The sequence below is a fragment of the Hemiscyllium ocellatum genome, chromosome 33, assembly GCF_020745735.1.
Source record: "Hemiscyllium ocellatum isolate sHemOce1 chromosome 33, sHemOce1.pat.X.cur, whole genome shotgun sequence".
NCBI lineage: Eukaryota > Metazoa > Chordata > Chondrichthyes > Orectolobiformes > Hemiscylliidae > Hemiscyllium > Hemiscyllium ocellatum.
Genome location: NC_083433.1, coordinates 4,374,401 through 4,402,092, shown reverse-complemented (window position 1 = coordinate 4,402,092; position 27,692 = coordinate 4,374,401). Strand labels below are relative to the sequence as shown.

At 46.7% G+C, this 27,692-nt stretch overlaps 1 protein-coding gene across 1 annotated transcript in view; it reads left to right on the top strand.

The window, feature by feature from the left end:
- The window catches only part of cacna1ia (calcium voltage-gated channel subunit alpha1 Ia), a 195,013-nt gene that overhangs the window by 35,437 nt on the left and 131,884 nt on the right, over positions 1-27,692 (top strand). The window contains exons 4-8 of the mRNA XM_060849187.1: positions 6,608-6,767; positions 12,347-12,662; positions 15,180-15,272; positions 21,987-22,278; positions 25,877-26,247. Of these exons, the coding sequence (XP_060705170.1) occupies positions 6,608-6,767; positions 12,347-12,662; positions 15,180-15,272; positions 21,987-22,278; positions 25,877-26,247 (1,232 nt within the window). The remainder of the gene's footprint in view (positions 1-6,607; positions 6,768-12,346; positions 12,663-15,179; positions 15,273-21,986; positions 22,279-25,876; positions 26,248-27,692) is intronic.

Here is a 27,692-nt window from a genome sequence, read left to right as displayed (position 1 = left end):
GCTCTCCTCATGGGTTTATTTGAGACTCTCACTGGGCTCTGGGTCAGTTGGCTGGATGGCTGGTTTGCAATGCAGAGAAACACAAACAGCATGGGTTCAATTCCCACACTAGCTGAGGTTGCAATGAAGGACTCTCCTTCTCAACCTCTCCCCTTCGTCAAGGTTTGGTGACCCTCAGGTTAAAAACCACCAATCATCTCTCTCTCTAATGAGGGCACTCTATGGTCGGGTAAGACTATGGCGACTATACCTTTAGTTAACTGCACAATATCCACAAACCTGACCAACTAAATGTTAAACATGTCAATGAGTTAACCTTATAAACCTTAGCAGGCTGAAAGATGCAATGAATACGATATAGTCAGTGGGGATACTTACAAAAACATCGGTGCAGAGTCCAATCTTGTTGTTGTGTGGTATTTGCTGTCCAAGGTCCTGAACTAACTCAATTGACATTATGGAGGTTTTGCCCCATCAGGGTGCTCCTTTCCCACTCGAGCGCAAACTCCATTGTGAGTGGGTTAAAGCTCATGATCCACATAAACAGGGAACGACGGTAGGCCACTCGGCCCTTTGAACCTCTTCTCTCCTTGAATAAGATCACGGCTGATCTGATTTGAGCCTCATCTCTACATTCCTTCAAATCCCCTGATAATCTTACATCCCTTGGTCAGCAAGAATCTATCTCCCTCTGCCTTCAAAATATTTAGACTGTGTAGACTGCCTTTCGAGGAAGGGATTCCAAAGACTCACAACCCTCTCGGAGAAAAATATGTTTCCCTATCTCTGTTTTAAATGGGTCTCCCCTTATTTTTAACCAAAACCCCTTGTCTTAGATTCTCCCACAAGAGGAAACATCTCCCCACATTCCCCTGGGTTAAGTCCCCTCAGGATCTTATATGATTCATTTAACACACCTCTGACTCTTCTAAACTTCAGTAATTAAAGGTCTCAGGTTATTACCTTCATTTTGTGTCCACTCCTTAATGTGTGCCAATGTTTCACAACTGATAGATATTAGTCAGCTTTTACCCCATCACCCTCACCCAACAAATGCTCTCTACCCTGGAGGCCTCCGTTAAACCAGAACATTCACACAGTTTTGGAAAAAAGAATTGAAAATTCTTTGATGAAAAAAAATTCTGATCAGCAAGTCTCTGATAATATGGTTTTACCCTTTGGTTCTTGATTTCTAGAGAAAATAGTTTCTCTGTTGAATCACTAAATATACATCGATCAGGGAGTGCCTTAATTGTCCATACTCAAGGAAATACAAGCCATATTTATAACATGTTCCTGATTTGGCCCAGTTTATGGCAAATACTGAATAAAACACAGAGAGTAGTGGAGAACCTCAGCAGGCCTGGCAGCATCTGTACAGAGAGAAAAACGTAGTTAACATTTTGAGCCAGGCATGAATCTTCTTCAGAGGTAAAGGAAAATGATATTTTTTATACTCAAAACAGAGTAGTAACTGGAGTCAGGGGAACAGATGGCAAGGGAGCCCAGAAGAAAAGACATAGGCAGCTATAATAGTGATAAAGGATTGATAGGGATGTAAAATAGGTACAAATGTCAACTACAGAAAAGGTGAAAATGGATGAAAATGCAGACAGATGTTCACCTCTGTCCAAAGTTACAAAGTGGGATCCAGCTGGTGTGAGAGTAAGCAGCTGAATGACCTGGATCCCAGGTCCGGAAGTTGTCAGAATGCAAGTACAAGGAGACTCCGAACATGAATTAGGAGGAAGTTTTGAATTGGTTTAGTCTCTTTATTTAGAAAAGACCAAGGAGAGAGATGTGAGCCTGACAGAAATCTATCAAATCACAGAGCCCAAAGAGGGTTCGCTGAAAGCTTAAGGCCATGATGCCTCTCATAAACTGAACAGGGAATTCAGGAGAGCGCACTTTATCCAGAGAGTGGTGAGATGATAGGAGAGAGATTTAAAAAAAGACACAAGGGGCACATGTTTTACACAGAGGGTAGTTTGTGTGTGGAATGAACTTCCAGAGGATGTGGATACAAAAACAGTGTTTAAAAGACATTTGGATAAGTACATGAATAGGAAAAGTTTGGAGGGATATGGGCCAGGGGCAGGCAGGTGGGACTACCTTAGTTTGGGAACTTGGTTGGCATGGACTGGTTGGACCCAAGGGTCTGTTTCCATGCTGGATAACTCTGACTATGACCCTGTGTGGAATCTGCTATCACAGGGAGTGGGTATTGTAAATAATATTAATACATTTAAGGAGAATCAGGATAAACACAGAAGGAAGAAACAAATAGGAGGATAGAGGGATGACGGTGAGATGAAAAGAGCAGGAAGAGGTTCATAAAGAACTCAAACAGCTAAACAGTCCCAGTTGGGGTGAATTTCTGTGTGCTACCTTTGATGCCTGTTTCAGATTCTCAGACAGACTGTCAGCTGCTTTAGCATTACTCAGTCAATACCTAAGAATCAATTTTCAAATAAAATCTGATGTATTATCACTTTTTAAAGGATCACTTAGAATGTTTGGATCATTACATTGTAAATCCAAGAAAGAGTTTGTCACTACCACATTATATCAACAAATACATGTTGAAATCATGCCCCCTCCTTACTATCTGCAATGTGCACATGTTATGAAACCAATATGGAGGAGCAGCATGACTCCTTCAGCTCTGTCAGGGGCATTTTGAGATGCAGCGTCCTGTAAGTTAAGCCCATAATTCAATATGGCAGTACAACAGGGGCTCCTTTCTTTCTGGAAGTAGGAGGCTGCAAAGTCTGGTTGATGGAAGGTAGTGAGAAAGAGCCACTATGCACACATTCCAATCTGGTGAACAGTATGGGCCCTTCCACATGGCAGGGAGTTTTGAAACCATTGGGCTTAGTCTACAATGTGAAATGATTTGTCACTGACAACTCCAACATCTCTGATAGGCAGAAGATCATCACTCCAGTTTTAGACTCCACTCCATGGAGTCAGATGAAACTGAAAGACAAGGATCTTGTTCTCGGGACTTTGGGAATCTAATGTGTTGAAAGTGACACGTACGATCTTGTTTTCCCCACTCAGTTTGGGCCAGAACATCATATATCCAAACTCCACACCCTTGGTTCCTTTACCCAACAAGAATTATCAATTTCAGTTTAATTAACCTACAACATATTTTTACAAAAAAACTTCACTCATGAGATGAGGGCTTCACTGGCTAAACCAATACTTATTACCCAGATGACACTTAAGAGTCAGCTACATTGATAAATGATTTGATTTGATTTATTATTGTCACATGTACTAAAGTACAGTGAAAAGGTTTGTTTTGAATGCATTACAAGCAGATTGTAGCATACAAAGATCATAGGGTGATAGAACACAGTGAGGAATACCAAGTTACAGATGCAGAGAAGGTGCAGAGGGAGCAAGATTAGCATTAGGTTGAAATTAGAGAGGTCCATTCATCAGTCTAATACCAGCGAGGAAGAAGCTGTTCTTGAATCTGTTGGTTTGTGTGTTATTCTCAGAGCTGGGTATTCATACAATCTTCAGACCTGCAAGTAGATTTAAGAGAACATTATTAGTAACTATTACAGATTTAGAATTGAAGGTTAAAAGTGCAAAGCATTTGCAAGAAATGTGAGAATAAGAGTCACCCGGTGTTGGTACCACATTGACATGTGGGTCTGGAGTCACATGTAAGCCAGACTAGGTAAGGATAGCAGATTCCTTCCCTGAAGGACATTAGTGAACCAGGTGGGTTTTTCCAACAACAGTTTCATGATCATCATTAGAATCTAAATTGCAGCTTCTTTTGTAACTGAAGTCAAATTCGACCACCTGCTATGGTAGGATTCAAACCTGGTTCACCTGGGTCTCTGGATTAATCGCAATAATATTGCAAGTTCCAATCATTCCTTTTAAAAGCATTCAGTGAGCTCTGTTTGCAAGTTATTATCAGATCTGATTCCATATCATCCTTTCAGACCATACCCTGTAGGCCACAGCATTTACCTATCATCTTAAATCTTTGTCCTCTGCTTAATGATCTTCATGTCAGTGGAAATCCATCAAAAACTCATCATAACTTTGAACATTTTGACTGCATCACCCATTAACCTTCCCTGCTCTGGGGAGAACAATCTGTTTCGCCAGTCTCTCCACAGAACTAAAGTCCTTCATCCCTCGGGAATGGGTTTAATAGCCTGGAAATAGATTCAAATTACAGGAAAGAGGCGTCAAGTGCTAAATAGTATTCAAAGGCCATCTCCATCAGGTCGTGAAAAGGCATCAGATAGACAAGGCAATGAGTCAGATGTAACTTCAAAGTGCAAAGTAAACAGTTTATGGACGGGTCAACCAAGCAGAATAATTGGACAAACTATCGAGGTGTGAAGTTACTGTTCGAGCTCAAGAATTACTTAATCTTCCTCCCAGATAATTTTTAATGTTAGGACCCCCCATGGTAGGGATAAAAACAGAAAGTGTGAGAGAAACTCAGTAAGTCTGACATCTGTTGGTCGAGGGGGGAGGTGTGGGAGGTTGCGTGAGGTGGTGGGGGTGGAGGGGAGACAGAGAGAGACAGAATCAAGTATGTTATGGCTCTTCCTCAGCATTGTAATCCCATGGTAGGGAGTTCAATAAGGGAGTGTGTGTGTGTGTGTGTGTGTGTGTGTGTTTGAAAACAGAAAGTGAATGAGGGACAGATGCTATGAGTGTCACAGTGTGTGTGAATCTGTGTGCTTCTGAGACAGTGTGTATGACTCTGCATCTGTGTGTGAGACAGAGTGCGTGTGTGACTGTGTGTATGTGTAAGACTGTGTGTGAGACAGAGTGCGTGTGTGACTGTGTGTATGTGTAAGACTGTGTGTGAGACAGAGTGTGTGTGTGACTGTGTCTGTGTGTGAGACAGTGCATATGTCATTATGTGTGTGTGAGTTTGGGGCTCTTCAGAGATGGTATATTTCATATGTATGTGTGTACACAGTTTGTGTATGAAAAGATAGAGTGTGTGTCAATGTGTGAGGGGAAGGGATTGGATGGGGATAGAGTGTGTGTCAGTGTGTGAGGGGAAGGGATTGGATGAGGATAGAGTGTGTGTCAGTGTGTGAGGGGAAGGGATTGGATGAGGATAGAGTGTGTGTCAGTGTGTGACGGGAAGGGATTGGATGGGGATAGAGTGTGTGTCAGTGTGTGAGGGGAAGGGATTGGATAGGGATAGAGTGTGTGTCAGTGTGTGAGGGGAAGGGATTGGATGAGGATAGAGTGTGTGTCAGTGTGTGAGGGGAAGGGATTGGATGAGGATAGAGTGTGTGTCAGTGTGTGACGGGAAGGGATTGGATGGGGATAGAGTGTGTGTCAGTGTGTGACGGGAAGGGATTGGATAGGGATAGAGTGTGTGTCAGTGTGTGAGGGGAAGGGATTGGATGGGGATAGAGTGTGTGCCAGTGTGTGAGGGGAAGGGATTGGATGGGGATAGAGTGTGTGGAAGAATGAAAGGCTGAAGTGTGTCTGTGTAAGTTGGTAACATCTCAGAGGAGTGCGGTATGGAAATGTGAAGAGTGAGATGGGGAGACATCAAGCCTTGCTCTCATTCTAACCATGGCCTTGGTCCTCTCACCTGCTGCTCCATTGGGTCAATAGCTGCAAATGTTCAATATATCTTATTAAACTAATCAAAATAAACCACCAGCAAAGTAGCACTTGGTACAGGATGAAGTGCCGGGAGACCTTAAATGGATTATATCTCCATTAAGGGAACTGTGGGGCTGCTTCACATTACGAGTGCAATCTAAAGCATTTGAGTGCAGTGTTCATACTCATCTCGAGTGCAGTTATTTTATCTGTTTTTACATGAAACAAACCATTACCTTCTAATTAGTTGACATTCAATTCTGTCCAAACCCTATTTATTTTTGAAATTAGTGTTTTCAGAACATCACAAGCACCCCCACCTCACCTGTCCCTCCACATCCAGCTGAAAGCCCAGATATCGCTCTCAGTGTGAGAGTGAACGGGGATATAGAGCAGGAGCTGCACTGATCGGTGTCACACAATGACAAGAGGCCAAGGATTGAAAGAGAAGAGGGTGAGCAGAGGGGAGAGAATGAGAATGTCCTGGCTGGCCTGAGGGGAGGGTGATCAGATTGATATTCAGGGAGTGAGGAGATCCTGGGAAAGAGGTGTGCAGGTGTGTGTGTGTGTGTGTGTGTGTGTGTGTGTGTGTGTGTGTGTGTGTGTGTGTGTGTGTGTGTGTGTGTGTGTGTGTGTGTGTGTGTACATCTGTATCTGTGTGTGTCTGTGTGTGTGTGCAGGTGTGTGTGTACCTCTGTCTGTGTGTGTGCATATACCTCTGTGTGTATTTGTGTGCGTACATCTGTGTATGTGGGTTTCTGTGCATGTGTGTGAGAGGATAGGGTTCAGATTGGACACAAACTTCTGTGTTTACACAAGGATGGAGTCTTTGTGCATCAGTATGTGACGGCTGGGTGAAGGGAAGGGTAGTGAAGGGGCCAGTGGAATTGTGAGAGAGGCAGGCAGAGAGATTTCTAAACTCCTTCTGTTTGTGAGTCTGAATGCTGTTTATTGATTCCCTCAGTGTGTGTTCCTTTGCTTTGTGTAGGTATGAGGATCCTGGTCAACCTGTTACTGGACACTCTCCCGATGCTTGGCAATGTCCTGCTGCTTTGCTTCTTTGTATTTTTTATATTTGGAATCATCGGTGTGCAGCTGTGGGCCGGTCTCCTGAGGAACCGCTGCTTCCTGGAAGAGAACCTGACGTTGTGAGTGTTTGGAGGATTTAGCTGCAAGGTTGCGTACCCTACGTGTAAGAGTGCGCGCTGGAGACTGCGATATTAGAGAGAGCCCAGCACCAAGAGGTGGAATTAGTAACCGGAATCAGTGTCGAGTCAGCATCACACAATCCTTTCACAGCCACACACGAATCCTCATCAGCACTCTCTTTACCTCCACCTCTCTGTCTCACTCTCTCCCGTCTGTCTGTCTCCACCCTCTCTGTCTCACTCTGTCTCACTCTGTCTCATCTGTCTGTCTCTCCCTCTCTCTGTCAAACTCTCTCCTGTCTGTCTGTCTCCTCCCTCTTTGTCTCACTCTCTCTCGTCTGTCTCTCCGTCTCTCTGTCCCACTCTCTCCATCTGTCTATCTCTCCCTCTCTCTGTCCCACTCTCTCCATCTGTCTGTCTCTCCCTCTCTCTGTCCCACTCTCTCCATCTGTCTATCTCTCCCTCTCTCTGTCCCACTCTCTCCATCTGTCTGTCTCTCCCTCTCTCTGTCCCACTCACTCCATCTGTCTGTCTCTCCCTCTCTCTGTCCCACTCTCTCCATCTGTCTATCTCTCCGTCTCTCTGTCCCACTCTCTCCATCTGTCTGTCTCTCCCTCTCTCTGTCCCACTCTCTCCATCTGTCTATTTTTCCCTCTCTCTGTCCCCCTCTCTCCATCTGTCTGTCTCTTCCTCTCTCTGTCCCACTCTCCCCATCTGTCTCTCTCTCTCCCTCTCTCTCTCTCCCTGTTATGCATTAACCATTTGCCTGACTCTATCCCTTTCTGCCTCTTTGTCTCTCTGTATTTGCTGGTGTTTCTCCATCTCTCTCTCTCTCTGTCTGTCTGCCTCTCTGCCTTAGTTTGTCTTCGCCTGTTTGTCTTTCTCGCTCTGTCTTTCTATCTGCCTGTTTGCTTCTGTCTCTCTTTATTTTTCCCTGTACGTACCTTTCTCTCCTGTGTCTCTGCCAATCTCTGCATTGGTTACTTCTGTTTGTAACTCTCCATCTATTTCCTGCTCTACTTCTGCAATTCCTTCAGTTTGTCCACTCAACTGCCTGTGCGCTGTGACTTTATATCTGACTGTGTGTCTGTCTCCCTCTGTTCCTCTCATTCTCTCTCTAAAATAAAACAAAGAACTGCAGATAGTGAAAATCCAAAGCAAGATAGAAACTGCTGGAGAACCTCAGCAGGTCAGCAGCATCTGTGGAGAGAGAAAGCAGATTAAAGGGTGACAGTGAACCTTCTCCAGATGCTGTCACATTTGTTGAATTTCTCCAGAATGTTCTGTTTTCTATCTCTCTCTCTCTCTCTCTCTCTCTCTCTCTCTCTGTCTATCGTTTTTTTATTGTTCTGGAGCAGTCACATCAGATTCAAAGCAGTCACCGTTTCTGCAGGCACTGCTCTAGTTTCTCCAGCATTTTCTGTTTATTCAGATCTTCAGCATCTGCATTATTTCACTTTTATTCTGTTTTCCATACAGTCCCAAAAGGGTCAAAGCTGGCCATTTGGCCCATCGAGTCCACACTGACCTTCCGAAGAGCATCCAGCCCAGGCCCACCCCATCCCTGTAACCTATAAGTCCCTGGCCAATCCACCTCACCTGCATTTGTTTGGAATGTGGGAGGAAACCAGAGCACCTGGAGGAAACCAATGCAGAGAGAATGTGCAAACTCCAGACAGACAGTCACCCAAGGCTGGAATCAAACCTGGGTCTCTGCCACTGTGAGACAGCAGTGCTAACCATTGAGCCACTGTCTATAACTCGCCAACCATTTTCTGCCTGTCCTCCTGTAACTCCTTCACTGTGTCCTATTTTGTCTGCCTATGCTTTCTGTCACTCTGATTTTCTCTCTGTCTTTCTCCCTCTGTCTCACTTTATTCTGTCCGTCTCTCTCTCTCTCCCTCTCTGTTTCTTTGTCTCTCTTCTGTTTTTCTCTCTGTGTGTCTGTGTCTTTGTATGACTGCCTCTCTGTGTGACTCTTTCTATCTCTCTCTGTGAATTTCTCTGTCTGTGTCTCTGTATATCTCCCTGTATCTGTGTTTCTCTCTCTTTTCTCTGTCTTTCTCTCTCTCCCTCTCTCTGTGTTTTTGTGTCCCTCTCTGTCTATATTTTTGTGTGTCCCTCTCTGTCTGTGTCTCTGTATCTCTCTCCCTGTCTCTGTTTTTCTCTCTCTTCTCTGTCTCACCCTCTGTATCTCTGTGTGTCCCTCTCTATATCTCTCCCTGTCTCTGTTTTTCTCTCTTCTCTGTCTCTGTCTCTCTCTATGTCTCTGTCTGTCTGTCTCTGACTGATTCACTTTCAGCTCTCATAGTCTGTGGCTGCCCAGATTCCTGTTGGGTGTACAGGACGTTGGACTTGTGTTATCTCTCCAGCCTGTGTGAGTATTGCTGAGTACTGCAGTCACTGCCAGCTATACAGCCAGCGAGGAGAGCTCTGTCCATGGTCCTGCAGAGTAACTGTGGCTGAAACAAGTTAACAGAACAAATCCTTGAGCTGTGTTTAATAAAGTACAACATGCAGTATGTCTGATGTGGCAGTTCAGTTCATGTTAACGTGACTGAGAGGGACATAATCAGGTGACTAATTGTCAGGGTTGATCTTCCTTGGTTTTTTGCCTTGGCTAGATTGGAGCAGTAAGTTGGTGCTTGTGTGTCAGTGTTGAAAGAGAGCGCATTCAGCAGGATCCCAGCATTGCAGCACACCTTCCCGGCTTGGAGATTCCTGCTGCTGACACCGGGTCTGATGGAATTTGACAGCTTCCCCGTCAGTCAGAGCTAGGGAACTGCCAGCCACTAGCCTCAATGCCTGAACTGCACAAATGCTGTGTCATTTGCAATTATAATTTATTCATCTTGCCAGGGCATGCTAAGGGGCTTCATGTACTCACTGGCTCACTGTTGGGACATTGCCAGCTGCTTTGACTATTATTTTGCCTGTAAATAATTCAAGGGATGGAGTCTCACTCTCAGGTGTGGAACTAAATTATAGAAACCCAGGAAAATGTACAATCGATATTCCTCTGGTTCCTGGTTCTCACGGCTTCCTCAGCAGGTGGGAGAAAGAGACAAATGGCTCAGTGGCTAGTGCCCTCACGTCCAGACTAGACTTTGTAGGTTTGAGTCCCATTCTAGAGACCTCATGACCCAGGCTGACCCTCACACTGCAGTACTGAGGGAGTGTTGGATGGTCAGTACTGAGGGAGTGTTGGACGGTCAGTACTGAGGGAGTGTTGGATGGTCAGTACTGTGGGAGTGTTGGATGGTCAGTACTGTGGGAGTGTTGGACAGTCAGTACTGTGGGAGTGTTGGATGGTCAGTACTGTGGGAGTGTTGGACAGTCAGTACTGTGGGAGTGTTGGATGGTCAGTACTGTGGGAGTGTTGGGCGGTCAGTACTGAGGGAATGTTGGATGGTCAGTACTGAGGGAGTGTTGGATGGTCAGTACTGTGGGAGTGTTGGATGGTCAGTACTGAGGGAGTGTTGGGCAGTCAGTACTGGGGGAGTGTTGGATGGTCAGTACTGTGGGAGTGTTGGGCGGTCAGTACTGAGGGAATTTTGGATGGTCAGTACTGAGGGATTGTTGGATGATCAGTACTGTGGGAGTGCTGGATGGTCAGTACTGAGGGAGTGTTGAACGGTCAGTACCGAAGGAGTGTTGGACGGTCAGTACTGAGGGAGTGTTGGATGGTCAGTACTGAGGGAGTGTTGGGTGGTCAGTACTGTGGGAGTGTTGGACGGTCAGTACTGTGGAAGTGTTGGATGGTCAGTACTGTGGGAGTGTTAGATGTTCAGTACTGTGGGAGTGTTGGACGGTCAGTACTGAGGGAGTGTTGGATGGTCAGTACTGTGGGAGTGTTGGACAGTGAGTACTGAGGGAGTGTTGGACGGTCAGTACTGAGGGAGTGTTGGATGGTCAGTACTGTGGGAGTGTTGGACGGTCAGTACTGAGGGAGTGTTGGGTGGTCAGTACTGTGGGAGTGTTGGACAGTCAGTACTGTGGGAGTGTTGGATGGTCAGTACTGTGGGAGTGTCGGACGGTCAGTTCTGAGGGAGTGTTGGATGGTCAGTACTGTGGGAGTGTTGGACGGTCAGTACTGTGGGAGTGTTGGATGGTCAGTACTGTGGGAGTGTTGGACAGTTAGTACTGAGGGAGTGTTGGACAGTGAGTACTGAGGGAGTGTTGGATGGTCAGTACTGTGGGAGTGTTGGGCGGTCAGTACTGTGGGAGTGTTGGACGGTCAGTACTGTGGGAATGTTGGATGGTCAGTACTGAGGGAGTGTTGGATGGTCAGTACTGTGGGAGTGTTGGGCGGTCAGTACTGTGGGAGTGTTGGACGGTCAGTACTGAGGGAGTGTTGGATGGTCAGTACTGAGGGAGTGTTGGTTGGTCAGTACTGTGGGAGTGTTGGATGGTCAGTACTGATGGAGTGTTGGACAGTCAGTACTGAGGGAGTGTTGGATGGTCAGTACTGTGGGAGTGTTGGACGGTCAGTACTGAGGAAGTATTGGACAGTCAGTACTGTGGGAGTGTTGGATGGTCAGTACTGAGGGAGTGTTGGATGGTCAGTACTGTGGGAGTGTTGCATGGTCAGTACTGAGGGAGTGTAGGATGGTCAGTACTGTGGGAGTGTTGGATGGTCAGTACTGAGGGAGTGTTGGATGGTCAGTACTCTGGGAGTGTTGGACGGTCAGTACTGAGGGAGTGTTGGATGGTCAGTACTGAGGGAGTGTTGGATGGTCTGTACGGAGGGAGTGTTGGATGGTCAGTACTGAGGGAGTGCCGCACAGTCGGTGGGTCAGTGCTGAGGGAGTGTCGCACTGTCGGAGAGTCAGTGCTGAGGGAGTGCCGCACTGTCGGAGGGTCAGTACTGAAGGAGTGCCACACTGTCAGAAGGTCAATGATGAGAGAGTGCCACACTGTCGGACCATCTGTACTGAGGGAGTGCTGCACTGTCGGAGAGTCAGTGCTGAGGGAGTGTCGCACTGTTGGAGGCTCAGTGCTGAGGGAGTGCCACACTGTCGGACAGTCTGTACTGAGGGAGTGCCGCACTGTCGGAGGGTCACTGCAGACGGAGTGCTGCACTGTTGGAGGGTCAGTGCTGAGGGAGTGCCGCACTGTCGGAGGGTCAGTGCTGAGGGAGTGCTACACTGTCGGACAGTCTGTACTGAGGGAGTGCCGCACTGTTGGGGATGTTATCATGGGATGAAGCCTTATCCCATGACCCTCTCTGTTGGACAGAAAAGGTTCAGTGTCAGTATTTTACAGAACTGTTTTAAACTGTTCAGGACAGAGTGATGATTAAGTATGCAATATAAGATCATTCTCTAGTGTAAAATGTTGCTTCCCCTTGGTGTTTTTGTAAATTGCCCTAATGAGATCAAGGTGAAGACCTTCAACAAGAATGTGCCTTTTTACAGCAATCCTCAGTTCCTGCCTGACCCGATGACAGTTATGATGGCTGTTTCCCATTGACAAATCTCTCTCAGGCCTCCTGTCTCTACATCCTCTCTCCCAAGGTACTGTCACTTCCACAAGAGGGCAGGCAGAGGTGTTCTTACTGTGTCTCTGTTTGCTAACAGGTACAATGGCCTCTCTCTGCCTCAGTACTATCATCCGGAGAAAGATGATGAAACCCCCTTTATCTGCTCTCTGTCCGGGGACAATGGGATCATGGGCTGCCATGAGATACCAACGTTGAGGGACAATGGGCATGAGTGTTGCTTGGACAAAGATGACTATTACTATTACGCTGCTCTGGGACAGGAGCTCAATGTCACCGGGGGCTGTGTCAATTGGAACCGTTATTACACAGTGTGTCAGACTGGGGACAGGAACCCTCACAAAGGTGCCATCAACTTTGACAACATTGGCTATGCATGGATTGTGATCTTTCAGGTATGTGTTTACTGTCTGACCTGAGTCCAGTCATGAATCTCTCATGTCAATTACCGCCCAATGGTTAGAGTTCACCTCCAATGTTGCTGGTTTATAATGTCATTAATTGTTATTTAAAATGAGCTGCCAGACGAGGTGGTGGGGGCTAGTGCAATGACAACATTTAAAAGGCATCTGGATGGGTATATGAATAGGAAGGATTTAACAGGATATGGGCTAAGTGCTGGCAAATGGGACTAGATTGAGTTAGGATATCTAGTCGGCATGAGTTAGTTGGGCCGAAGGGTCTGTTTCCATGCTGAACGGTTCTACAACAACTAAGTCTCAACCTTCCCTCAATTAGAGCATACAGCACAGAAGAGATCCTTTGGCCCATATGATTCTGTTCTGTCCTATCTACACTAATCCTACTTTCCAGCGCTTGGCCCAAAACCTTGAATATAATGATATTCCAAGTGCTCATCCAAGTATCTTTTTTTAAAAACTGAAGGACTTTCTATTGAAACCATAATACCTGATGACTCAGTGTTCAACAGGGCTGCTTCTTTGATACTTGAGGGAGATCATCCTGCTCCATTCAGACAGAAATAAAGTGACAATAAATGATATTCTATTCTATAAGAGATTTATGTTTAGAAGCAACATGAGTAACAAAATATGATGGACGTAGCAGGTTTGGGAGGAACAGCTAATTCTGGACCAATGATCCCCCGAGCTCTCCCCCTCCCCCCCCCACCCTCCCGAATGGGTATCTCCCAAAGCTATAACCCATACCATATGGAACATTCACCCTTCACCTTTGGGGGTATCTGGACATCTCATCAGTTATTTTTCTTCATCTTTTCATGAGGTGTGGGCATCTCTGGCAATACCAACATTTGTTGCCCATCTCTGATTGTCCTTCGAATTCAGTGGCTTGCTGAGGTAATTTCAGAAGTTATTCAAAAATCAACCATACCACTGTGGGTGTGGAGGCGCAGGTAGGCCAGATCATAATATACAGAAGCAGCATTAGGCTATTTGGCCCATTGAGTCTGCACTGCCATTCAATCATGGCTGAAATGTTTCTCAGTCCCAATCTCCTGCCTTCTCTTTTGAGCTGTTACTGATTAAGAACCTATCTCTGTCTTGAACACACTCAATGACTTTGTCACCACAGCCCTCTGCAGCAAGGTGTTCCATTGATTCACTAACCTCAGACTGAAAAAAATTCCTCCTTAACTTGGTTCTACAGAGTTGTCCCTTCACTCTGAGGCTGTGCCCTCGGGTCCTAGTTTCTCCGGCTTGTCCACTTCCATCTCAGTATTCCGTAAGTTTCCATCAACTCCCCCCTCATCCTTCTAAATTCAATTGAGTAAAGACCCAGAGTCCTCACTGCCCTAAATATGACAAGCCCTTCATCCGGGATCATTGTTGTGAACTTTCACTGCACGCCCGATAACATCAGCAAATTTCCTTCCCTAAGGAGATGAATGAACCAGGTGTGTTTTAACCACAAATGATGTTGGTTGCTGTAGTCTCCATCCCTGAGATTTAATAATTGATAACCATTGATTTCCTGTTGAAGAAGAATCATTCCACCTTCACCTTGGAAATAACCAATAACCCTGCTTCGAAACTCACAAAATGCTCAGAGAAAATCATTTTCCTCTGCCCTAACAGGGTGACCTCTGACTTTTTTCAGAGATGACCCGCTGTCCCCAGAGTATCCAATTCCTGCTGACCCTCTGGAGTATTTGTCCTCTGACAGGACCACTATACTCAGTCTTCCCCATCTCAATTCATAGAATCTCTACAGTGTGGAAGCAGGCCATTCAGCCCATTGAGTCCACAATGAACCTACAAAGAACATCCCATCCAGACCCAGCACCATCCCTGTAACCCTGCATTTCCTATGGCTAACCCACCCAGCCTGCACACTATGAACAATTTCCCATGGCCAATCCACCCTAACCTGCACATCTTTGGACTGTGGGAGGAAACCGGGGCACCCGGAGGAAACCCACGCAGACACAGGGAGAACGTGCAAACTCCACATAGACAGTAGCCTGAGGCTGGAATCGAACCTGGGTCCCTGATGCTGTGAGGCAGCAGTGCTAACCACTGAGCTACCGTGCCACCCAACTTCATGTTGTGCTCATCAGACCAAGCGATGGTTGCACTGAGAACGGAAATGACTGTCCGTTATTCCATCGGGTCACCATTCTGCTTCCCGATACCATTGTTGATATATCTCAGGCTGGTGGGGGACATTTTATTTGCAGCTTCCCTGGTGTTTTTCCCTGTTGTGAAGCTAAACTATAGCGCCTGGTGAATCTGCAATACCATGCCTCTCCCGGTCTCTATGTTTCCCTGAGCCAACGCTGCTGTAAAACTGCAGCCTCTGTGAGAGTTGCACCATATTGCTCTCTCTTTCTGTCTGTAGCACAGCTGGAATCAGGAAGAGTTTGGTTCTGTGTGTCATTGTAGGCAGGCTCTTGCTGGGAGCTAATGGTTTGTCTGATGTTCCTTTGCCAGGTGATAACACTGGAAGGCTGGGTCGAGATCATGTATTATGTAATGGATGCACACTCTTTCTACAATTTCATTTACTTCATCTTGCTTATTATCGTAAGTATCATTACTACAAGTCTCCTGCTATGGAACACTGTCTATTTTGAGTAATTTTGCTGTTGGTTGGTGCTTCACCTCTGTACCTCAGCTGTGATGGCTGGAGAAAGTTCTAACCGCCAACAACAACAAATCACATTTTTAAAACACCTCTGGCAGGTCAAGTTGCCCGAGGCACCACACAGGAGTGCTGTCAAATCAAATTCGGCACACTGAGCTTCGTAATGAATGGGTAGAGCCGAGGCAAAAGCTTTGTTCAAGAGTTTTATGGAGAGAGAGAGCGAGACTCTGCGATTCATGGAGAGGGTTCCAGAGCATGGGGAGCTGGCAGTCGGAGACACAGATCCTGTGAGGTGTGATGAAGAGAATCACAGAGGGGCTGGAATTGAAAGAGAACAGGGAGAGGGGAAGAGTATTGTCCCTAATGTCCTAGACAACATTATTCTTCTGGACTGACACTCTGCCAATAAACACACTCTCCAAGCCAACACACTCTGCAAACTAACACACTCTCTAATCTAACACACTCTGCAAACTAACAAACTCTCTAAACTAACACACTCTGCAAACTAACAAGCTCTCTAAACTAACACACTCTGCAAACTAACAAACTCTCTAAACTAACACAGTCTCCAAACTAACACACTCTGCAAACTAACAAACTCTCTAAACTAACACACTCTGCAAACTAACAAGCTCTCTAAACTAACCACTCTGCAAACTAACACACTCTCTAAACTAACAGTCTCCAAACTAACACACTCTCTAAACTAACACACTCTCTAAACTAACACAGTCTCCAAACTAACACACTCTCTAAACTAACACAGTCTCCCAGCTAAGACACTCCAATCTGACACACAGTCTAATCTAACATCATTTGTACACATTTACCTCCCCTTTGAAAACACTCTCACACCCACTCATTCTCTCACGCACCCTTACTCATTTGCACATTTGTTCAATCTTCTTCACTTGCGTACTCATTCATCCTCACGTGCTCACACCCACTCATTGTACACATAAGCTCACTCACAAACCTGGTCGTACACGCATGCATTGTCACTCTCACCCACTCACTCACTCAATCTCTTGCACACAAATGCACACACCCATTGCTCATTTAAAAACGTGTTCACACTCTCACTCATGCAAACACACAATTACATGCAATTTATTGTTCTCTCTCTGGTTCATCGACAAGATTCTCAGCAATCCCTTATCAGCAGTCCCCTTTCCGGCTGTAGTCCCAGATAAGCACCTTACTCTCCAATCTCATATGGAAAGCGATGAGCTGATTTGTTGAAAGGTGATCCCTCAGATGCTGAGCAAGTTTCATAATTTGAGATTTTTCTCTGAAGCTTGTCTCTGCCTGTGTATCATCCTGTGAAACGGCGCAGGTATCTGGGGAACAGCTTTAGCAGCTGCAAAACTGCTGAAGATGCAGAACGGGTTGCTTCAGGCAACAGACTACCCAGCTGTGTGTACATAGCTAGCTCCTTCATCTTGCTACTAATTAATACCATGGAATTTCGTAACACTCCAACAGGTCATTCAGCCCAACCCTCCAATGCTGGTGTTCATGTTGCAAACCAGTTTGATCCCACCCTGTTTCTGTATCCTTCTATTCCATGCCCCTCATGTGTTTTTCTAGCCTTCCCTGAAATACATCAATGCTATCCACCTCAACACAGCCTGTGATAGGGAGTCACTACTCTTGCCGTACTTTTCTTCTGAACGCCCCTCTGATCCCGCAGTGCCTGTTGTCCCTTGGCAGAACATGTCCCCTCTGTTCTCCAACCATTGCCCTGATCTCTGAAATGCGTGCGTGGCACGGGATTTGGGATTCACACAGCTCGGAGCTGAACGTTGCTGCTGGCATCCGGTTTAACCCTTGCCAGTAAGGCGAGACATTCCCTGTTGAAAATGTGTTGCTGGAAAAGCGCAGCAGGTCAGGCAGCATCCAAGGAACAGGAGGTTCGACGTTTTGGGCATAAGCCTTTCTTCAGGAATTCCTGAACCTCGAATTTTCTGCTCCTTGGATGCTGCCTGACCTGCTGCGCTTTTCCAGCAACACATTTTCAGCTCTGATCTCCAGCATCTGCAGTCCTCACTTTCTCTCCGAGACATTCTCTGTCACAATAACACGCTGCCGTCCGGTCAGCTAGCTCCAAGAGGAAACAGACCCAGTAGAGTCACCCTACCCTGAGAACTTATAACTGCATACGTCTGACTTTACTCTGATAAACAGATGAAGCAGGAGCAGGAGTAGACCATTCGGCCTATCTAGCTTACTTTCCAATATTCAATAAGATCTATTTGTGTTTCAGATTAATAGCCTAGTGTTATTAGTGCTATGTTAACCCAGTTAACGTCCTGGGGACCTGGGTTCAAATCCCACCATGGCGTGGCGGAGTTTGAATTCAATAAAAAAACCCTGGAATTAAGAGTCTAATGATGACCATGAATCCATTGCCAATTGTTGGAAAAACCCATCTAACGTCCTGGAGGGAAGGAAACTGCCATCCTTACCTGGTCTGGCCTAGATATGACTCCAGACCCACAGCAATGGGGTTGACCCTTAACTGCCCCCTGGGTAATTAGGGATGGGTGATAGCTGCTGGCCTAGCCAGTGATGCCCTCATCCTGTGAATAAATTTTTAAAGATAATCCCACATTCCTGTGTTACCCCTGATCCCTCTGACCAACAAGAATCTATTTTTTGATGTGGTTTTGCGTGTTGACCAAACCATACAAAGGGCATTACAGTGATCGGACAGAGCGAGAAACACAATGTTGTGACTGCAGAGAGGGTGCACAGAGAGCGGGCTCAACGTTAAAGTTGAAATTTGAGGGGGGTCCATTCAGAAGTCTCATAACAGCAGGGAAGAAGCTGCTCTTGAATCTGTCCATGTATTTAGGCTTTTACATCTTCTGTCTGATGGAAGGGATTAGAGGAGATTATAGGAGAAAGTGAGGACTGCAGATGCTGGAGATCAGAGCTGAAAATGTGTTGCTGGAAAAGCGCAGCAGGTCAGGCAGCATCCAAGGAGCAGGAGATTCGATGTTTCGGGCATAAGCCCTTTGATTCCTGAAGAAGGGCTCATGCCCGAAACGTCGAATCTCCTGCTCCTTGGATGCTGCCTGACCTGCTGCGCTTTTCCAGCAACACGTTTTCAGTAGAGGAGATTGTAAGCAAGGTAGGAGGGAGTTTTGATGATATTGGCTACCTTCCCGAGGCACTAGGAAGTATAGATAGAGTTGATGGATGGGAGGTTGGTTTGTGTTCACTGGGCTGTGTTCACAACTCTCTGTAGTTTTGTATGATCCTGGGCAGGGCTGCACCAGGCCATGGTGCATCCGGAGTAAATGCTTTCTGTGGTGCATCTGTAAAATGTTATAAGTGTCTTTTTCCTCCACCTTAAAAATATTAAATGACCAACCCCACCCCTGGCTTCCTGAGGCAGAGAGTTCCAAAGTTGCTTAACCCCCAGCCCCAAGACAAAAGAATCCTCCTTACCTGAAAGGATGACCCCTCATTTTAAAATTCTGTCCCCTTATGTTAGATTAGATTTCCCACAGTATGGACACAGGCCATTCGGCCCAACAAATCCACACCAAGCCTCTGAAGAGTAACTCACCCAGACCCATTCCCCTACTCTATATTTACCCCTGACTCATGCACCTAACACTATGGGCAATCAGAGGAAACAGTCAAGATTTGAATGGCGCTGGAAAAGCACAGCAGGCCAGGCAGCATCCGAGGAGCAGGAAAATCGATGCCTTGCGCAGGAGCCCTTCATCAGGAGTGAGGCTTCCAACCTGCTGTGCTTTTCCAGTGCCATTCTAATCTTGATTCTGATCTCCAGCATCTGCAGTCCTCACTTCCACCTAATCAAACCTGCCTACCTCTACCTTGTCAAAACCAGTCAGGCTCTTATCAACTTCAATCAAGACATTCTGCTAAACTCCAGGGGAACAGTCTATCCATCCTATCACACCTCACACAACCTGCTCATTACATCCCTTCGATTTTGTAAAGGTCAGCTAAATGAATGAACGTACCTTTTTGCTTAAATACAAACCAAAACTGAACACACCATTCGAGATGTGGTCTCCCCATTACCCTGTATAACTGAGGCTTAATCTCCTTAATTTTGCATTCAATTCTTCCTGTAATAAAGGATAGCATCTGTTTAAGAGGTTTGTAAGGGACTTTTAGAAAAGCACATGAATATTCAAGGAAGAGAGGGGTATGGACCAAGGGCAGGCAGAAGGGATTAGGTGTCATGTTCGGCACAATATTGTGGGGTGAAGGGCCTGTTCCTGTGCTGTACTGTTGCATGTACTATGTTCCATCCTATTAACTTTCTTTATCACTGCCTGGACCTGCAGACCAACGTTTCGCGAATCATACGCTCGAACACCCAGATCCCTCTGCATTTTGGAATTCTGCAGCAGTTCTCTAATGCGTAGTCATTTAACATTAAGTAAACTTTTATTATTCTTCCTGCTAAAGTGAACAGCTTCACATTTTCCCACATTATTCTCCAGGGCTGGTACAATTGCAACATTTAAAAGGCATCTGGGTGGGTGTCTGAATAGGAAGGGTTTGGAGGGATATGGGCCAAGTGCTGGCAAATGAGACTAGATTAGGTTAGGGATATCTGGTCAGCATGGACGAGTTGGACTGAAGGGTCTGTTTCCATGCTGTACATCTCTCTGACTCTATGACATCAGACTGCCTCTTTCCTGATTCCAATCCACAACATACGCTCTGACCCATCTATGTGTCATCTGCAAATGTAGCCACCGTGCTTTCACCTAAAACATTGATATAACTTTTATTTATAAAGACATAAATATGAGGAGCATCTCGAAGGAGGAGGAAGGGGTTTGGGGAAGGAATTTCAGACCTTCCAGCCCACACATATGAAGGTACATCACTGGAGTGTGGGAGTGCCTAAGAGGGAGCAGAGATCTCAGAAGTTGGAGGAGGGAGAGGTTACAGAAATCAAATAACAAATGTGACCAAAAAGGAAGCAAAAGATGAGTCTGGAGGAGGTGTGACTGGCAGCAGCAGAATTAATACAGCAGCCATTGCCTGAGCAAATGGGAAGGGCAGTTGTGATCTTGGATTGTTAAAGAATTATAGAATTAAGGTGGTGTACAGCACAGAAAAGGGCCCTTCAGCCCATCATGTTCAAACTGGGCAGAAAACTCATCTAGCTAGTCTATTTTAGTCAAGTAAAAAGTGAGGTCTGCAGATGCTGGAGATCAGAGCTGAAAATGTGTTGCTGGTTAAAGCGCAGCAGGTCAGGCAGCATCCAAGGAACAGGAGATTCGACGTTTCGGGCATAAGCCCTTCATCAGGAATGAATCATTCCTGATGAAGGGTTTGTGCCCGAAACGTTGAATTTCCTGTTCCTTGGATGCTGCCTGACCTGCTGCGCTTTAACCAGCAACACACTTTCAGTCTATTTTAGTCCCAGTGTCAAACTCAATGTTGATCCTTCAAGGTTTGTGCAGATGACACAGGTTCAACAGTAACTTTCAACGGGGCATCAGACAAAGATACAAAGCAGGAAGGTCTGTGGGGAGAGAGTGAGACGATCCAGAGAGCTCTTTTAAAGAGAAAAAACAGAGTCAAAATGGGCCAAATGGTGATTGATAAACAAGCTCTTCCTGTGCTGCATCATTCTGTGAATTTTATTTATTTCTTTCATGGGATGTGGGCATCATTGGCAAAGCCAGCAATAGCTCCCGGAACTGAGTGGCTTCCTTGGCCATTTCAGAGGGCTGAGTCGAGAGTGTGTTGCTGGAAAAGCACAGCAGGTCAGGCAGCATCCGAGGAGCAGGAGAATCAACATTTCGGGCCAGAGACCTTTATCAGGAATGATGATGAAGGTCTTTGGCCCGAAACGTTGATTTTCCTGATCCTCGGATGCTGCCTGACCTGCTGTGCTTTTCCAGCAACACACTCTCGACTCTGATCTCCAGCAGCAGACCTCACTGTCTCCCTGTTCATTTCAGAGGGCAGCTGAGAGTCATCCACATTGCTGTGGGTCTGGAGTCACATGTAGGCTGGACTGCATAAGGATGGCAGATTTCCTTCCCTAAACAACGTTAATGAGCCAGACAGATTTTAAAAAAATATTCGTACATGGGATGTGGGCAGCACTGGCAAGGCCATTATCTGTTGCCCATCTGAGATTGTCCAGAGGGCAGCTAAGAATTAACGATGCTGCTGTGGCCTAGAGTCATATGTAGGCCAGACCAGGTAAGGATGGCAGATTTCCTTCCCTACATGGCATTAGTGACCCAGATGGGTTTTGACAACAATTGTTTGACCCTCAGCCGTCCTTTGAATGGCCGAGGAGAAAGCTACTTAGTTCCAGGACTATTGCTGGCCTTGTCAATCTTGGTTGTCATGGTCACCATCACTATATAAAGCTTTTAGTTCCAGATTTACCAATTGATGTCTATTCAAGAGGCAGCTAGATATAGCACTTGGGGCAAATGGGATCAAAGGATATGGGGAGAAAGTGGGATTAGGCTATTGAGTTGGACGGTCAGCCATGATTGAGTTGAATGGTGGGGCAGGCTTGAAGGGCTGAACAGCCACCTCCTGCTCCTCTTCGATGTTTCTATGTGCTCTTGGAGACAGTTGCTGAGGGATACCCCATTGGCGTCTCTTGCCCTTCTCTTCCTCAGGTAGGTTCGTTCTTCATGATCAACCTGTGCCTGGTTGTCATAGCAACGCAGTTCTCGGAGACGAAGCAGCGGGAGCACCAGTTGATGCAGGAGCAGCGGGCACTCTACCTCTCGTCCAGCACGGTGGCAAGTTTTGCCGAGCCAGGGGACTGTTACGAGGAGATCTTCCAGTACGTCTGTCACATCCTGCGCAAGGCCCGGCGCCGCACACTGGGCCTTTACACCAGCTTCCACAGCCGTTGCCAAGGCAACCGAGGAGCGTCCAGTGTCAGGGTTTGCCAGAAGGAGTGTGGTAGGTGATGGGATTGGGCTGGAGTGGGGTGTTGTGGGGGGAGAGTTGTTTAACAAGTAAAACAGTAACATGAAGGCGCATTGGTCTGCTCAGACAGCAGTGCACACTCCTCACCACGAAACAATCTCTGGGCATGCCCCAAATCACTTTACAGCAAGCATAGCCTTCACTGTGATACTGCGGGTGTTTGCACTCAGAAAGATCCCACTAATACAAACAGATAAATGGATCAGAACACCTACTCTTTACTGATATTGGGAAGGATTCAGCATTGACTTCAAAATAGAGTGTCCATGTTCAAATGATTGTTCTACCATTACATTTCCCCACAATAGGGGGCAGAGATTGTAGCACTCCCTCAGCATTGACCCTCTGACAGTGCGGCACTCCCTCAGCACTGGCCATCCAACAGTGCAGCACTCCCTCAACACTGACCCCCCAACAGTGCAGCACTCCCTCAGCATTGACCCTCTGACAGTGCGGCACTCCCTCAGCACTGGCCATCCAACAGTGCAGCACTCCCTCAACACTGACCCCCCAACAGTGCAGCACTCCCTCAGCACTGACCCTCTGACAGTGTGGCACTCCCTCAGCACTGGCCATCCAACAGAGCAGCACTCCCTCAACACTGACCCTCCGACAGTGCGGCGCTCCCTCAGCACTGACCTCCGACAGTGCAGCACTCTCTCAACACTGCCCCTCCGACAGTGCGGCACTCCCTCAGCACTGACCCTCCGACAGTGCAGCACTCTCTCAACACTGCCCCTCCGACAGTGCGGCACTCCCTCAGCACTGACCCTCCGACAATGCGGCACTCCCTCAGCACTGATCCTCCAACATTGCAGCACTCCCTCAGCACTGACCCTCCGACAGTGCGGCACTCCCTCAGTGCTGACACCCCGATATTGCAGCACTCCCTCAGCACTGATCCTCCGACATTGCAGCACTCCCTCAGCACTGACCCTCCGACAGTACAGCACTCCCTCAACACAGACCCTCCGACAATGCAGCACACTCTCAGCACTGACCCTCCGACAGTGCAGCACTCCCTCAACACTGACCCTCTGACAGTGCAGCACTCCCTCAACACTGACCCTCCGACAGTGCGGCACTCCCTCAACACTGACCCTCCGACAATGCGGCACTCCCTCAGTACTGACCCTCTGACAATGCGACACTCCCTCAGCACTGACCCTCCACGACAATGCAGCACTCCCTCAGTGAGTGTCAGCCTCGATAATGTGCTGATGTCTGTGGAGCATCTCCTGATCTTTTGCATTGTCTAAGAATCAAGAGCTGGTGATATTGAAATCTCCTGACACCACAAGAGCCATTTAGCACCAGAAAGATCAAGCAACTGTACAGTCAAATTCTAGTGCGTAGAAAGGAACTGTCTGTCTGATGGCTGCTGTGTAAAAATAGCCTTGTTTCAGCAAACGACTCAACTATTCATTGTCTTTTTCCACTGATGTTCTTTTGAAATAACAGGCTATAGAATATTTATGAAGTGTAACATTTTCTGACAATAAATCTCTTGTGTGGAACTAGGTTGGTTCATCAGTCAGGCCTGGGATTCCTGCAGATGCCACTTTTCCAAATTTAGCCAAGGTGGTTTGGTTATCTGTTGCCAATGGAGATGCATTTGTATCATTTGAAATAGCAGATTCAGTACATGTCCCCTCATTCTGTAGTCTCAGAGGTGACTTGTTAAAATTCTGAAATTGAAAGTGTGAGGGACAGAGAGTTATCTATTGGACAGTGACTAAACTAAAGCCAAGTTTAGCTACAAAAAGCCCTTCACTGGTTCGATGGAGGGATCAAAGGCCAAAGGAGATGGAGAGAGTGTGGGGTAGAGGAATGGGATTCATCTGGAGAATAATCTCCAAGAGAATCATTTCAAATTCTGATCTGGAACATGCTCCATGAAAATAATGGATTTACAAATAACCCTTAAACATCTGAACCACGGGAGGGCGGTACAGTGGCTCAGTGGTTAGCACTGCAGCCTCACAGCACCAGGGACGTACGTTCGATTCCAATCTTGGGCGACTGTCTGACTAGAGTTTGCAAGTTCCCCCAGTGTCTGTGTGGGTTTCCTTTGGGCTTCCTCCCACAGTTCAAAGATGTGCAGGTTAGGTGAATTGGCCAGGGGACATTGCACACAGTGTAATGTGCATTACTCAAGGGTAAAGGTGGGGCGTGGGAGTGGGGTCTAGATGGATTGCTCTTTGGAGGGTCAGTGTGGACTTGTTGGGCCGAAGGGTCTGTTCCCACACTGTAGGGGTTCTAATTCTAACTTCTGAGGAAGAAGTTAGTGGGCGGCACGGTGGCACAGTGGTTAGCACTGCTGCCTCACAGCGCCTGAGACCCGGGTTCAATTCCCGCCTCAGGCGACTGACTGTGTGGAGTTTGCACGTTCTCCCCGTGTCTGCGTGGGTTTCCTCCGGATGCTCCGGTTTCCTCCCACAGTCCAAAGATGTGAGAGTCAGGTGAATTGGCCATGCTAAATTGCCCGTAGTGTTAGGTAAGGGGTAAATGTAGGGGTATGGGTGGGTTGCGCTTCGGTGGGTCGGTGTGGACTTGTTGGGCCGAAGGGCCTGTTTCCACACTGTAAGTCTAATCTAAAAAAAAGAGTCAAATTGGATTCGAAACACTGACTATCTCAGAGATTGGCTACAGAGGGTTCAGAATAGATTTGCCAGGATGTTGTTGGGTGTGGAATGTTTGAGTTATAGATGAAGGCTGGGACTTTCTTCACTGGAGTGTAGGAGGGTGAGGGGTGACCTTATAGAGGTTTATAAAATAATGAGGGGCACAGATAGAGTTAATGGTAGGTGTCTTTCCCCAAGGTGGAGGATTTTAGTCTAAAGGGTGCATTTTTAAGGTGAGAGGAGAGAGAATTAAAAAACAACATGAGGCAAAATCTTTACTCAGAGGGTGGGTTGTTGTGTGGAACGAACTTCCTGAGGAAGTGGTGGGTGTGGGTATGATTACAACATTTAAAAGACACTTGGATAAGTACATGAATAGGAAAGGGTTTGGAGGGACATGGGTCAGGAGCAGGCAGGTGGGACTAGTTTCGTTTGGGATTATGTTCAGTGTGGACTGGTTGGGCCAAATGGTCTGTTTTTTGTGCTGTATGACTCTATGATTATAATTACTGAAGTTCAGAAGAACAAGGGAGAAGGTCATTTATAGGAGCTTCTCAAAATTCTAACAGGACAAGACAGAGTAAGCACAGGAAGGATGTTCCTGCTGACCAGGGAATCCAGTACGAAGGGGTCACAGTCTGAGGGTGTGGGGGTAGGCCATTGCGACTCAGCTGAGGAGAAATGTCTTCACCCAGAGAGTGGGGAACCTGGGGAACTCTCTGTCACAGAAAGAAGTTGAGACCAAAATATTTAATGTTTTCAAGAAGGAGTTAGATGTAGCTCTTCGGGCTAAAGGGATCAAAGGACACGGGGGAGAAAGCAGGAACAGGGGATTGAGTTGGATGATCAGCTATGATCATATTGAATGGGGGAGCAGGCTCAAAGGGCCGAATGACCAACTCCTGTTACCACATTTCTTCATCACTGGCATCTCTTTCATTTTTCAGGACACTACCCCGTGATGGACAACCTGGATTACAGCCCACATGCAATCGTGCAGCCCATCGCCCTGAGCCTGACATCTGACCCTAGCCACTGCCCACAATGCAACAGCGTCGAACCGACCACAGGAGCCAAAGCCTCGGACCCGATTGACTCTGAGGCTGGATCGGGTTGTGAGGTGGGGACGGACAAACAGGCCAAGTTAAAACGAAAGGGGACAGTGAGGTCGGAACAGGAGCCGGGCTGGTGTGTTGAATTGTGGAGCGAAATGCGTGGCAAGTTGACAAATATCGTGGAGAGCAAATATTTCAACCGAGGCATCATGATGGCAATTCTCATCAACACTATTAGCATGGGGATTGAGCACCACGAACAGGTACGGTCTTAATGACGTGTCAGACTAGACTGCTGCTTAAGTAAAACGTGAAGTGATTTACTGAAGCAGGTAGGCCGAGCCAGCTGTTATAGTGAGCAAGATGGCAACACGTGTCTCGCGGCAGGTGGAGGAACCAGGTGCTATACCTGAGGAGATACTCTTGTTTCAAATACACTCGCTGAGGGGATGTAACAGCAATTCTCGAGTTCAGGTTTGGGGTTGGTGCTCATTTGTGTGAGAGAAATGTCGAACCTTCCGCCCTTAGAAATGAGGAAACAGGAGTCACCTCCTCGATCTCTGAAGGGACCTCTCCCCCTTTGTCACTGAGAAGGTGATAGCCCCTTAGAGTGGGATCGATGGAAGAAGCTGAAAGAGGTTGCTCTTTATATAGCTACGTTAGCAACCTCCACATCTTCTATAACCAATGACGCGCTTTCTTTGACTTGCAGTCACTGTTTGCAACAGAAAACATGGCAGCCAATTTGTGCACAGTGGGCTCTGACAAACTGAAATGAGATGCTGACCTGGTAATTTTAACACTGCTGTAGGACGAGGGTTTAAATGGCGCTCAGGAGTTTGGGGAGAACATTCTCTGCTCTCTAATGTAATACTAGCCACAGGATCTTTTATATCTATCTGAGCGATCAGATGAAAGCATCAGTTTCACATCTCATCTGAAAAGCAGTGCCTCTGACAGTGCAGCACTCCCTCAGTAAAGTCACAGAATCATACAGGCTCTTCAGTCCAACCAGTCAGAGAGTCCTGCAGCACGTGGTCAGTATCTTCGGCCCAAACTGGTCCATGCTGACCAAAATGTCCATCCTCGCTCAACCCTGTTTCCCTACATTTGACCCATATTCTGCTAAACCTTTCCGATCCATGTGTTTGTCCAAGTGCCTTTTAAATGTTGTTAATGTACCCGCCTCAACCACTTCCACGGGCAGCTCATTCTATGTGTACCACCCTCTGTGTAAAAAAACGTTGTCCCTCAAGTTCCCAGTTATTCTTTCCCCTTTAACCTTAAACTGATGCCCTCGAGTCCTCAATTCCCCAACCCTGGGAAAGGACTGAGTGCATTCACCCTATCCATGTCTCTCATGATGTTGTACGCTTCTATAAGGCCCCTTATCAGTCCCCTACGCTCTAAAGAAAGAAATCCTAGCTTGAGAAAAAAGGTCCACGCTGACCAGGTCGCAAATTAAACCAGTCAATCTCTGCCTTACAACTACATTGGGCCATGACTGATATCACTCCCTTACAACCCCATTGGGCCGTGACTGGTATCTCTGGTTGTTCAGGCACCTTTGTAAAACAAAATCAGAAATTTCTGGAAAAGCCCAGCCAGTTCTGGACGCAAATGTGGAGAGAGATCAGAGTTAACGTTTCGAATCTGATGACCCTTCCTCAGAATATCCTCTGTAAATAATGAGTTTTCAAAAGTCTTC